This window comes from Amblyomma maculatum, chromosome 1 (genome assembly GCF_055883805.1).
Source record: "Amblyomma maculatum isolate TAMU_Amacu chromosome 1, ASM5588380v1, whole genome shotgun sequence".
In the NCBI taxonomy this organism is placed as follows: domain Eukaryota; kingdom Metazoa; phylum Arthropoda; class Arachnida; order Ixodida; family Ixodidae; genus Amblyomma; species Amblyomma maculatum.
The window spans coordinates 257,856,429-257,869,602 of record NC_139344.1 but is presented as its reverse complement, the minus strand read 5'-3'; the positions used below and the strand labels follow the sequence as shown (position 1 = coordinate 257,869,602).

At 45.3% G+C, this 13,174-nt stretch overlaps 1 protein-coding gene across 1 annotated transcript in view; it reads right to left on the bottom strand.

The window, feature by feature from the left end:
- The window catches only part of zormin (spectrin and immunoglobulin domain-containing protein zormin), a 56,184-nt gene extending 54,693 nt beyond the window's left edge, over positions 1-1,491 (bottom strand). Inside the window, exons 1-2 of the mRNA XM_084608754.1 lie at positions 1,448-1,491; positions 1,283-1,386 (exon numbers count right to left, since the gene is read on the bottom strand). Of these exons, the coding sequence (XP_084464880.1) occupies positions 1,283-1,366 (84 nt within the window). The 5' untranslated portion in view covers positions 1,367-1,386; positions 1,448-1,491. The remainder of the gene's footprint in view (positions 1-1,282; positions 1,387-1,447) is intronic.
- Between the last annotated feature and the right edge of the window lie 11,683 nt (positions 1,492-13,174).

Here is a 13,174-nt window from a genome sequence, read left to right as displayed (position 1 = left end):
GTTATGAGGAACGCAATAATATAGTATAGGCCACCGGGATAATTTAGACTAGAGCTTGACTCATGTAGTGTCAAACGAAATCTCATTGCGCACGGATGTATTTCAATTTCGAATCCTCCGAAACTCCGCTGTCGCTTTTATTATGTGTCAAATCCGCGTTCAACAGCACAAATGGGCACCGACGCCCTCGAAATGGTCTTGTTATACGGCGATGCGTTTAAGAGACTCATTGTGTGGTTTGTTGTTCTTTTTTTTTTTTTTTTTGCACTGCGACAAGACAAAAACAACTCGGAACATGAGGCCGGCGCAGTGACTACAACTGGAGTGCTCCATAAGGTACACAGAAATCTTGCGGCCCGATGAAGAGTTTACCGAAGGCTTATGCACTGAAAGGACCACACATTTGAACTTTTCGTCTTCGCTCAGCAAATAATTGCATCAGCCGACTGTTCAGAATGCTAGCATGAGGGTGTGGACAGTCCCAAAAATCTGAACCAAACGACATGCGGTTGTTTCGATCGTCCTGGCGCATTCCATACATCTCTTCGGCATATACGCGCGGCCTTATATGCCTGCCAGCAGCTCTCAGTCAATCAGCGAAACCTTAAGAAGAGCAGGCATCACTTTATTACAGCGCACGGAACCTTACGCTCTGTATTTCAGCCGCTGTTCGCGCTGTTGCAGCGCCTTACATGATTTGTGTTACGTCAGTCCAAGGTACTCGAGTACCACCAGTCAATTTGGAAGTTCAAATGTCCGGTTGTTACTTCTGGTTGCTTCTTCATTGTTCGTACGATCGCCTTCCTTTAAACTAGAGTACATTAATGAATCACAATGAATTCGAGTCGCCAGAACGTCTTTACTCAGCAAAGGGGGCGTGTCAGCAAAGCGACAAGGTCACGTTTTCCGCTATAGCTTCAACATGAAGAGAGGGCGAGCTCGAGGCCTCAAGCGCTGTCTCGAACGCGAGCAGGCGCCGGTCGGCCGGGGCATTCCGAGTCATGGAAGCGATCGTGTGGGTTGAAAGGCTCACGTGCAGCCCTCATGCATTCGGAAGATCCGCAAATCTGGCTCGCTTCCAACCGCAGCCGGCCATTATTCTTACGCCTCTCGCCTGCACGAGCGTACACGCGTGGCGTCCGCTCGGGCCCCGCACTGGTTAGGGCCGACCGTATCACACCTGACAAAACGGACATCACCAGCGCTCCGGCCAACGGAAGGAGACGACCGATCGCCTCCCAAGTTCAAGAGCGGGAAGTGTCAAGGTCCATCGGCGTCTCACCTGCAGGAGGGCGATCACGAGCCGGGTGTTGCCCGACTGCACCGCGATGCTGCTGATGGTAGTCGTGGACGCGCTGCTCGCCATGGCTAGGATGCGGCGGCCACCTGCCGCGGGTCCAGCGGGTCAACAACACGCGTGATTGTTGTTGTGCTGCTGGCAACTTACAAGTCGGAACCCCCGGGGTCGCAGCCGCTCCTCTCGGGTCGCTGCCAGTCTGAAACTGGGCCCAGCCGCCAAATTTAGGCAACGGCCCGGGCCACGTGGCCCGCGCTCGAAATAGCGGCCCGTCCCCCGTACATGTGGCGGCAGCCATGGCCGCCAGGGAGAGCAGGAGCCGCGAGCGCCCCGGGTGACACGCCCGCCGATGCAACCTCCGCTTTGACGGCCGCCTCGACAGCCACGCTGGGGGCACTAACCTCACCCGCCTACGGCGCCTCACGCCCCAGTGATCGACCCCGCGTCCAGAAATATTGCTTCCGGCTCCGTATGATTAGTCTGTCCGATTTGACACGTGTAACTGCGGCACTCAATCCTTCATTTTTTACCTACTTGGGCACTTCTCGAAACTGCGTACAGGGCCACGTCATCAATGCCTGCAAAACACTTGATACATGTTACCCGGAGATTTCTCTCTGCCTCCAATTCAGACAACATCACCGGCACTTTAGGTTGAGTGGGTCGATTTTCGTTCATTGGATACCTTGCCACAATTCCCTTCTGCCGTATGGTTTCATGTATAGCACGGCACCCGATAAAGTCTGCACGCGTGCCGGCTGTGACGCATTAGAGCTAGGCAGCTTACCGGCTGCACCCTGTGGGACTCACACCTGTTGTGAAAAACTGCGCCGAAATAAACACACCACAAGACAGAGGACGGGACAAGCGCCTTTGTCCCGTCCTCTGTCTTGTGGTGTGTTTATTTCGGCGCAGTTTTTCACAATAGAAATATGAACCAACTAGCCCAAGAAACGGTATTAATGCAGACTCACACCTGGGCGCGCGCGAACCGCGTTCTCCACGAACGGGTCAATCAGACAGTATACGCCGCCTCTTCAGAAACACGCCAAAGAGCATGCCAAGGTTTCTTTGGTAAAATGATGCTTGCCACTTTAGAACATACCGTATTCAGTGAAGGTGTAGTACTCCTTGATCAATTAAGATATGTTTCTTGGCGTTTCGGCTCTCGCGCCGGATTGTTCACAATTAGATGCAGGTGCGAAAGGTTGCCGTTCTATACCGTATGCGCATAAGGAGTAGCGTTACAGTGATAAAGTGTCTTCTAAATTTGAATTATCAGAGAATGCAGACGGTTTCGAAGGCTTTTTTTTTTTTTTTTCGCAATGCGTGCGTTGCTACAATAAAAGTTATGCTAGAGAGAGAGAGAGAGAGAGAGAGAGAGAAATTCCTTACTGAAAAACAGAAAATTTAGCTGGCGTTTACATTACACTGGCTTGCTACTCTACTGTGGGAAGAGAATTGAGGAGAGAAGGAAAGTAGAAAGTATATGGGAACAAAAAATGGTAATTAATTAATATATACGAATAAAAGAAGTGGGTATTTAAATATAAAATTGAGGAGAGGGGGAAGGAAGGAAGCATAGGGGAACAGAAAATTGTAAATATTTAAAGATATGTGAATGAAAATAAAAGAAAATTTATCACTGAATTCGCATTGGGATGATGTTATGATATATGCTTTTGCAGCGCTTGACGAGCGCATATTGGACGAAACTTTCCTGAATTTAACGTCGTTTCAGTGCTTCTTCAGTATCTGCGCAGTTTTCACTTTCATTCGCATACGCATTGCCCCAGTCTCCGTGTGCTATTAGCTCATGCCTGCGAATTTTTTTTCCGCGTTCTGTCTTTCATAAGACAGTGCGTGAAAGTGCGATCTTCATACATCGATGTTTGGCACTCATCTTCGTGCGGCTGTGGTGGTGGTGGTGGTGGTGCATGGTTTATTTTAAAATAATAATAATAAAAAGGAAGGAAAATAATGTTGCCGACCGTGCATTCCCGACCAGAAGGGCTTCCTTCAAACCATCGACTCGATGCTTTATTCCGGTCCTCTTCGCGTTTTTGTGGGCGCCATTCCTTCAGTGCATGCATTTGCCTCGGTGATAGCGCAATCTTTGACGACGCAAGAAAGAAAAACACCAGGGCCCGCTTGCACAAAACAATCTTAAGACTGTCTTAGCTAAGTCCAGACTTAACTGGAGTCTAAAGAATAGGCCACTAGCATAGCCGCTTAAGACTGGAGTCAAGACTGGCCTTCAGTCCTGACTTGAATAAGTCGCTTGTATGATTACGACTCTAGTGCTGTCTTGGGTAAGACACAAGGACGCCAGGTGTCTGAGAAATTAGGGAAATACAGGGATGCGCTGGCACTGTCCCTGCTGTAAGATGTACACATTCCGTCAATTTTGCGTTGCGTAAAATCCGCGCCATTGCTTTTTGCGGCTTAAGATTGTGTTACGAGGAAAAATGCCCCAAGTGGTTGCTGAGGCCGTTCTGGGAAGCCACTCTGGTGAACATGAACCCGAAGCGTTCGACGTTCGGAACACGAGCCGTCATAAATAAGCTTGGTCTTTCTAAAGACACCATTTAAGTCTGGACTTAGCTCGGACTTTATCGTGCAAGCCGGCCCAGAGAGATTTAAAAACCACTCGGCGCAGTTGTACAGCTCGAATACATGCGGAACATGCTCTAAATCAGCCCTAGTTTCCAATAATGCCTCTCCTCGGCAGCTAGTTTTTGCACAAATCGTCATGTGCTGCTTCGGTCGCAGCACGGGGCCTCTCCAATCAAACCGCTTGCAATGGTCGGATTCGTTGGCCGGCAGCGCGCACTCACTGTCTCATGGCTGTCGAGCTTTCTACGCGGTCTGCAGGGACACGACGAGGCGCCTGATTCAAGAGCGCGCGTGCATTCTGGCGTCATTAAGACCACGTGTCTCTCTCCCTCTTGCCTTCCTACGTCTTTGAACGATGCGCTCATCAGCAGCAAGCACGCGGTGATATCACATCTTCCTTACGACACATGCGTCGTGTATACAGTGAACATTTTATACTTGCTTCGCACGCACGCACAACGCCTAAATTACCCTAATGCAAGAACGCATGTGTCTGCTCGGTTAGTTTCACGCAAGCACCGGAAGGCTGTCAGTAAAGAGCCCGTATGCGCTTCAGCGATGACGAGGATATGTGTCTGTTTAAATCATCGCCTTCTATCGGAGTCTATGCGCAAACATATTTTCTTGATTTCATTTACGTTATCACGGTGACGCCGGTTTAGCACATGCAAGGAAAGACGACGGCGTTAGCGCTGGCACAAGCGTTTTTGTGGATATTTTACGTATATGACGAGCCAACCAGACACAACTATCTCACTCAAAGAGGGAAACGCACACGCCATAACGAAAACGCTGACGAGTGTTCTCCATGTGCCCGAACGCAAGAGAAAATGCATCACCTATAGACAGACAGTCGGCGCGTTCAGATGCATAAAAAGCTGCAACTTTCGCAATGAGTCTTTGCTTGGTCATCTCATGAAGACATTGTGCATTTATAAGCAGATTAAGTTTATCTAGTATGCCGTCTCTTTTATAATTATTCCTTGTTTTTCTTCTTGTGGTTTGGTGCGCACGAACTTCAACATTGCTGCTGTTATTATTTGTAGGCTAACTGCTGAACACTATTACATGTGCTTTAGGCGTAAGCCTGCATATCATACGACCGAGAGGTATTGGCCGATATACCTTCTTGTCATCTGGCATGCAGGTCAGAAGCTTGAACGGACGGGCTTGCTGCGACGTGTGTTTTCTTTGATGTTTTTTTTTTTTTTTCGCTGGGGAAGATTTCTGTTCCTGCAGCAATCGGCTTGGCACACGTGGTTTTGCCTCTATTGCAACTCCCTACTGTAGTAGTGAAAAGCGTAGTGTGACGAGAATACAGTACGGGAGATACACGTGAGGAAAGGCATTTGTTGTACTCAAAGGAGGCATCAGCGTTCACATAATGTGCTAAAAATTCAAGATGTGTTGCGAGTCGCTACCCAAATATTAAGCAAAGGTACGTTACTCATTTAGTAGATCGCACAAACCGTAATCACGAGCGAAGATATTTCAAAATACACTTGGCTACAAAAGAAACCTTCTATATGACCCGAACTGTGACTGCATGCTTGACAAGCATTTTAACCAATGTAGTTTGAAAGAACGAAAAACACTTCCTGGTAGTTCTGTTCTTTAATAATGCCTTACCAACTAGCCCCCCATCGCACTCTGTTAGTTCCTGATAGCTCAAATAAGGGCACGTAAATATTTCTGTATGCTATACATAAACACAGAACACTGTAATCTTGCTGTCACAAGCGCCACAATAAAATATCTTTTCATAAGGCGGAAAGGTAACTCATTATTCACTTCCATTATTTTTGCTGCCCAGATGCGAGAACCTGAACATTTAAAAAACTGATAGGGAGAGTAATATTTCAATTCCAAACTAAGTTAGGTCTAGTCGTGGAGTGATGCTCAGCACTGCCAAGCGTAAGAAATTGACACGCTCCTTCCACATATATGCAGCCATACGAGCACCAAGCAAACCGGGACCAGATTTATAAGGATTGTGTTTCTTACGCGCTATTTCGTTCTAAGAATACTGTCCGCCGCGCCGTCTGAAGGGACCCGGCGGAAGCATGGCGTCGCAGCGACAAATTACCAGAAAGATTAAGATGGAGCTGAAATTTAATAGAAACCTCAGCACAGGTGACTTCCTCGAAAGAAAGTTTTGTATTAAAAAACGAATTCATCATAGCTCCAGACTCGAGCCTACGGACAATGCTCACTTCACTCGCTCTGTATGAGCAGCTCGAGAGGGAATTAATCGACCTCTAAAGGGATTGGAATGGGTGCGATTTTCCTTTCTTCCAATTCTCTCCGCTTCCGGATTTGCACAGTGCACTTTGGGTAGCATGAAACGCGAACACAGGAGACAGAAGCGGCTGCCGACCGGCGTTCAATACGATCGACGCTGTGCATGATAGAATTATTATTACAGACATGCACACAGAAATGTTGTGAAAAGGGTAGCCATGAAGAGTATCTATTCGATGTTGGGGTATTTCTCATCAGTCTCCTCATTCTTCGTCGCCCAGCAAAAGCTAGACAAGATGCGGATTGGCGTCATGAGCGGAAAAAAAAAAAGAAAAAGAAAGACTCCGAACGTCTGTGCTGAAGTTGTTTTTTACATGGTATTGCGCCTGTGATTTCTCGAACAGGCTGTGCAGTAAAACGAAAGTAAGTTCCCCTGTACGTTCGATCTCTGCGGCTGGGTTATTAACATTGCAGACTTCCCACCATCAGTTTTGTTTTCCATCCGTCTCCCTGCACAGCTTACTTGTTGCCTTTCGCCCGTTTCACCGCTCAGAGCGATGTCCAACGAATGTAGAAAAGCAAGCGCGGTGCATTGAAAAAGATAGAGCACAAAAAAAAAAAAAAAAAGGCATGGCACTTACTTCCCTCGGCTGAAAATATCGCAGAATAGAAAAAAAAAAATGGAGGTGGAACTCTTTTGCAGCCTCAACACTGGTGTTCTTGGCATGAACTGTATACATGAGCATGAGCTGTATATAATTTTTAAAGCGAAAGCCTTACTGGGCCATGACGGCAAGGTCGTATCGCAAAACGTGTCCGCAGCCGTTGTGTCATTCTTAGAAGAGTTAGGATGAAACGAATGGTTGCAATCGATAGAGGATGATATGAGGATTCCGCCGAAAAAAAAAATTGTCAATAGAGTGATTAGTTAATTAATTAGAGCCAAAAATGTAAATGTAAAACCAACATACTTTAGCCATATAACTAATGTCGACTCCCAGTGGATGTGACGACACGCCACCGGAAGTGGATGTGTTTCTGAATAATAAAAGCTTCTCAGGAAAGGAAAGGCGCAGTATCTATCACACTTTCTGTGGACACCTGAATTGCGCCTTAAGGGAAGAGCGGAAGGTGGGAGTGAAAGTGGAAAGAGAGAAAGGGGAGCCGTAGTGGAGGACTACGGAGTAATTTCGACCACCTGGGGATCTTTAACGTGCGCTGACATCGCACAGCACATGGACGCCTCTTCCTTTCACCTCCATAGAAACGCAGCTGCCGGCGGTCGGGACAAGGAAAGAAAATTTCCACTGAGCGGCACCAGCCCTGGCCTTGCTAGCAAAAACTATATACAAGAGGCGCGCCATGTACCGTGTGCAGCATCAACGCTCAGGTTTTCGCATTTCTCCACTGCAGATTCTACGGTGCTCTCGCAATTTTTACGCATTACATGCGGACACTCGTGCCAGGTTTTCCAGAGGCGTTGTTCTTCGCGATACAAGGAACCATCCCTGTGCTTTCTTGAAAAAAATTGTAGTTTATAGCCGTAATGGCACAACTCATGAGACAGTACTTCCATGCGTGCCTTCGCCTCCACCGAGGCAGTGTACGTGACAGCAAGCTCGTTCTCGCAGTTACACTGTCAGCAACAAAACTCCCAAAGTGGAGTAAATAGTTTGTCGTCTAGCGCACACCACAAAAGAGACTACTTTTACTTCATATTAAAAGAGTAATTCATTTAATCCCTATTTAAAGAGATATTTGGGATTAAAAATGAATAAAATCTCCATTCCCTTCTAGCTTCGGTGTTTTTAGGTGTGTTGAAAGCGTTTCTTTACAACCCTCCGGGAGTTTTACAAGAATCATGGGGAGTGTCAATGATTAATTGGGGTTATTATTGTTACTGGAGGGAATATTTGTTAGCCATTAGACCTTTTGCGGTCAGCTTCGTGGGATTCGGGCTTTCCGCGGCTGCCCTTTGAGCGGCCGCCACTCGATCCCCTGTTGTTTTCCTCTTTCCCTTTCTCCTGCCTAAAGTGGCGGAGAGGTGTCGGGATGACCCGTCACTGTCGCTTGGTCACAACTCCGCCTCGGCGTGGATTTTCTCATTGGCACTTTTTGGCAGGAACACGGCACTGCTTCGACGACCGTCCGAGCGGGGCCGAGAGACCCCTCCGAGACACCGCAAGGGGCGCTACTGTTCTTGTTCGCCGGCCTTTGTCCGCGCAGACCAGTGTGTGTGTGTGTGTGTGTGCGCGTGCGTGTGTGTGTGTGTGTGTGTGTGTGTGTGTGTGTGTGTGTGTGTGTGTGTGTGTGTGTGTGTGTGTGTGTGTGTGTGTGTGTGTGTGTGTGTGTGTGTTATCGTGCGTGCGTGTGTGCGTGTGTGTGTGCGTGTGCGTGTGCGTGTGCGTGTGTGTGTGTGTGTGTGTGTGTGTGTGTGTGTGTGTGTGTGTGTGTGTGTGTGTGTGTGTGTGTGTGTGTGTGTGTGTGTGTGTGTGTGTGTGTGTGTGTGTGTGTGTGTGTGTGTGTGTGTGTGTGTGTGTGTGTGTGTGTGTGTGTGTGTGTGTGTGTCGTTGGAGAATGGCGTTCAATAAACGTCTCCTTTGTGAACTTGGAGGCTTGTGTCATTGCAGCGAAGCGCTTTCCTCCTAGTGGATGTTGAGTGCGCGCTGCGATGCTTCAGTGGGCGCGTGGTGACGGCTGATAGGGGCCTCGGCTCGCGCGACGGTCGAACCCGCGGTGGTTGGGGACCTGTGCCCATGTAGAAACCACAAGTTAAGCAGTGTTTTTCGGTGGTGTGGAGCCTTGCATATGCTTTCAGAAGCATCAGAGGGCATGCCTGCAGCGTTGTAGCTTCATGAGTTCTGTTTCAATGCTTTCTTGAAAAAAAAAAAAAAAAAAGAAAAGCTGCTGCTTGACAGTTTGAAAAAAAAAAAATAGCATGAGTTTCGAAGTGAGATATGACTTTATTGCTTCAAAATGCGAGCATGGCGCAAAACGAATAAAACGATACGTACAGAGTGATTCAGTGTTTTTATCACCCCAACTCACCGGACCATGGTCAATCAATGAATGTTTTTTTCTCTCTCGCATCTCCCCTTATATATATCAATACTAGCCACACTGAAGCCTACCTATGGTGCATGAGCAATGGCAGCACTGAGCATATTTAAAATGTATTGTTAATGCCGAAATGGCAAACGAAAACATTGCGCCAAAAATAATGCAGCAGGTTAATGAATATTTCTAAGTGCGGATGCACATAACGCAGCAAGTTTAGAAGGATAGAGACTAGAATGAGAAAAAAATAGATTGGAACTGCAATATAGATGATAACCAAGAAATATGAAACGCCTGAAATCTGTCTGCGTAGCAGAAGCTTACATTGTCTTCACTAAGCCTGATATACCCAATAAACTACAGTCACCACAAATTATTTGCAAGGATAGAAACGATTGAATTCCTTGTGTTGTTTGTTACCTTTTCAATGGAGCTAAAAAATTTAGTGAGTTGAGATCATTACATTAATCATCCCAAGGAGCGCTCTTATCGTTCGATATAAAGAATAATTTGGTTATTATGAATTCGGTACATGCGACATGGTCTGCCCTGTAATCACGGCCGAAACATATTTTCGTTATTGTTTTCATCCGAAACACCTTTCCATAATTCTGTTCATTATTGCAGTTTTGTACTTTGTGCTAGTAAAGCGGGATAAAATTTTACCAGCCACTTTTAACCTCATTTTCATCTGAGGTAATGATTTTTTTACAATCCTGAAATGCTTGTGCAGTAACGCTTAAGCGCACGTCTTTATTCGCATCAAATCCATATGAAGTTATAAGCATTTGCATTCTATTTTGAATGTCATTTTTTATTGCATCGCCAGTTCTTTACTTTCGGGTTGCGATTGCCATTTCACTACAGATAATGTGACTTGTAGCAAAGTAATTAACCTTAAATATTTACTTTAGTAACTTTGCCAGCTCCGTTCACAAGCATATGTATGCTTAAACGGGCTGGTTATTATCTTGTAAATTTGTTGCCAATGAATTATTATTATTATTATTATTAATTATTATTATTATTATTATTATTATTATTATTATTATTATTATTATTATTATTATTATTATTATTATTATTATTATTATTATTATTATTATTATTATTATTATTTGTACAATATAGTTTGATAGCACCCAAGTCTACAGTGATCACCCCACAGAATTCCTCCGTAACAGAAATTACTCGGTTGTTAAAGCTTTTGTTCTTTTAACCACATGAAAAGCTAAGCATCAAACTGAATTATGAGCTCAATAATTTCGATGACTTGGCTTGTTTAGTACAGTCAAATATAAAAAAAACTGATGTATTTTTTCTGTTCAGCACTGTAATACACATGCCGCGTAGTATTGCCCCTAGATCCGAAGTGCTGACTCATTTAGGTTGTATCCTGTTATACTGACTCTACCTAAACAACAGTTTTAATCTCTTTCGCTACTGCTAAGGTATGAACCTTAGCTCTGCAACATACGCAGTAATTCTCTTGAAAAAAAAAAAAAAATCGTCGATCACTAAAGTGGAAAACGCCGTTTTTGCCATTTCAAAAAGTTGCAAGTTTGGAGCCCTGCTGCCTGCACACAAATGTTTTGTCGTGCATTATTATTTACACAATTTATTTCTTAAACTTTTACTTTTGGAAGAGTTACAAAAATAGTTTTTGTTTACGCAGTTGTTTTAGCAAAAAATCGCAAACTTTGCTCCAGGAGCGACGCGCTGCAAAACACGCCCATTTTCAGTCCTACATTCTGGCCCGAGCCACTTAGTTGCTGCCACTAAACCTTCTTGCCTTTATTATGCACTTTATGGTCTATATTTCAGACAGAATTTGGTACTCTACACCGTTAGGTGTCTTCTCCACAATGCATCGAATTCTGCCAAATTTCAAAAAGAGCAAAAAAACAAAAAAAAAAAACAAACGAGAATTTTGATTCTAACTTAAAAGAAACATCTTCGATTTTTATTAAAATCTCCCTCAACAATCCTTAATGCCTCGAAAATATTAGAGGCTAAGTATGTTGCATTATAATGTTTGAAATTATAAAAATAAACATAAAACTGCTCTTCTACTGAAAATCGCCAAATTTATCCGTATACATTCTGGTACATAAATTGTTGTCATTGAAACTTTTTCTCTGTATTATGCAGGCCTTGTTCTTTATTCTGGAAAAAACTTGTAACTCTGGAAGTTTCCTTTCTTTCTCCGCATTGTTTCGGAATTGGCCGAAGTTAAAAATTATCAAAACAGGGACAACTTTGATTCGAATTGAAAAAAAGGCCATTTTCGATTTTCATGAGAAGCCCATAAAACAATAATATTTTCTTCATAAATATAAGGCACTAGAAAGTATTGCATTATAGAGAGTAAGATTATTATAAGAAATACAAAGCTGAGGGCATGTCTTTATAGAATTGTTTAGGCCTTCGATTTAGTATTTGGTGATTTTAGTTACATTATATTGTATGCGATATCGCGATATCCAGAGTCTTCTCAGTGCTTATAAGATTGTTTTCTGCTTGCAGCCAGGGTTGATGATTTCTTAAAATGGAATAATTAAATTTTCTGTTTGTCATTTCATGGGAAAGCCGCGTCCAGTCAAAGGGGTGTTGCCAGACGCCGGGGAAAGAAAATATTACCGAGTGCCGAACAAACGAGACGCACTCGCGGAGACAGGCGCTCGCAGAAGAACCGCTTGACCACCCTTTTCTTTGTGCATCCGCCAAAGCAGAGGTCACGACTTTGAAAGTTGCAGGAAAAGTGTTGTGTTCGAGACGGCGGCGATCCGACGCGGGAAATGGCCCTTTAACTTTGATGGGGGAGAACTGCAAGGCGTACAGTGAACGCAGGTACAGCGACATTTCGTGGTTTCTGTTCTTCTTTTTTTTTTTTTTTTTTTTTTTTTTTGTATAGAGGGAGAACGTTTTACCCAGACTGTCGAAGGTACGGGCGGGACTCGCCATTCGGCAAGTTTGTAGCGAATTTGGAGCGTTCCAATGTGTATCGAGCAGTCGACCGGAATGACGAACGGCACCGTCAGGGAACAACCCCCAGCTTTATTACGGCTCGTGCATATATAGGACCGTGGGGAGAGAAGGCAGGGTTAGGAAGAGAGGAGGCAGTACAGCACGTTTCACATGAGCTGGTGATAACAAACGGGCACCGGCACTGATATGATACATCCCCCTCCCTTTAATAATAAAAATCAGTCGTTAGTGATTTGTTGAAAGTTCCTGTCATAGCCTAAACGCATGGGTTGCCTTGTGGGTCGCGTGGACCGCCTTGGGAGGAGAGGCTGTGCCGTCGCAGAAGTGGCTGTAGGCTCCTGAGATGATGAGGTGACATGCTGGGCTCCAGTCGGTAGGTCGTCAGCAGAGTCGCTGCCGTCCGATGAGTATGAAGTGAAGCGCTCCCTTGTGGCGAGCAAGTGCTGCCGGTTGCGCCTCAAGATGCTTCCGCCGGTTTGAACGTGATAGGACCGTGGTCCGGCAGGTGATATCACTTTAGCTTTTCTTTTCCAAGAGGACCCTTTTATCCGTACGACGCCACCTTCTGCAAGGGCTGGCAGGTTCCGGCTGTTCTGGCTCGACTGCTTGTGCTTGCCGACCTGGATGGTCGGCTGCGGGCGGAAGTAAGGTAGTGGAGTGCGAAGACTTCTTCCTTGAAGCAGCTCTGCAGGCGATCGGCCGTCTTCCAATGGACTCGTCCTGTAATTTAATACACCAAGCCAAAAATCTTCATTTCTTTCGCTTGTCTTCTTAAGAATCCTTTTGATCACCTGCACGCCCTTTTCAGCAAGACCATTTGAGCGCGGAAATTGTGGGCTGGATGTAGTGTGATTAAAGTCATACAGTTTCGAAAAACATGCAAACTCGCGGCTAGAAAATTGAGGTTCATTATCGGTGCAAAGTTCAGCTGGGATGCCATATCTTTAAAACATTGCACTGAGCTTGTCAATGACT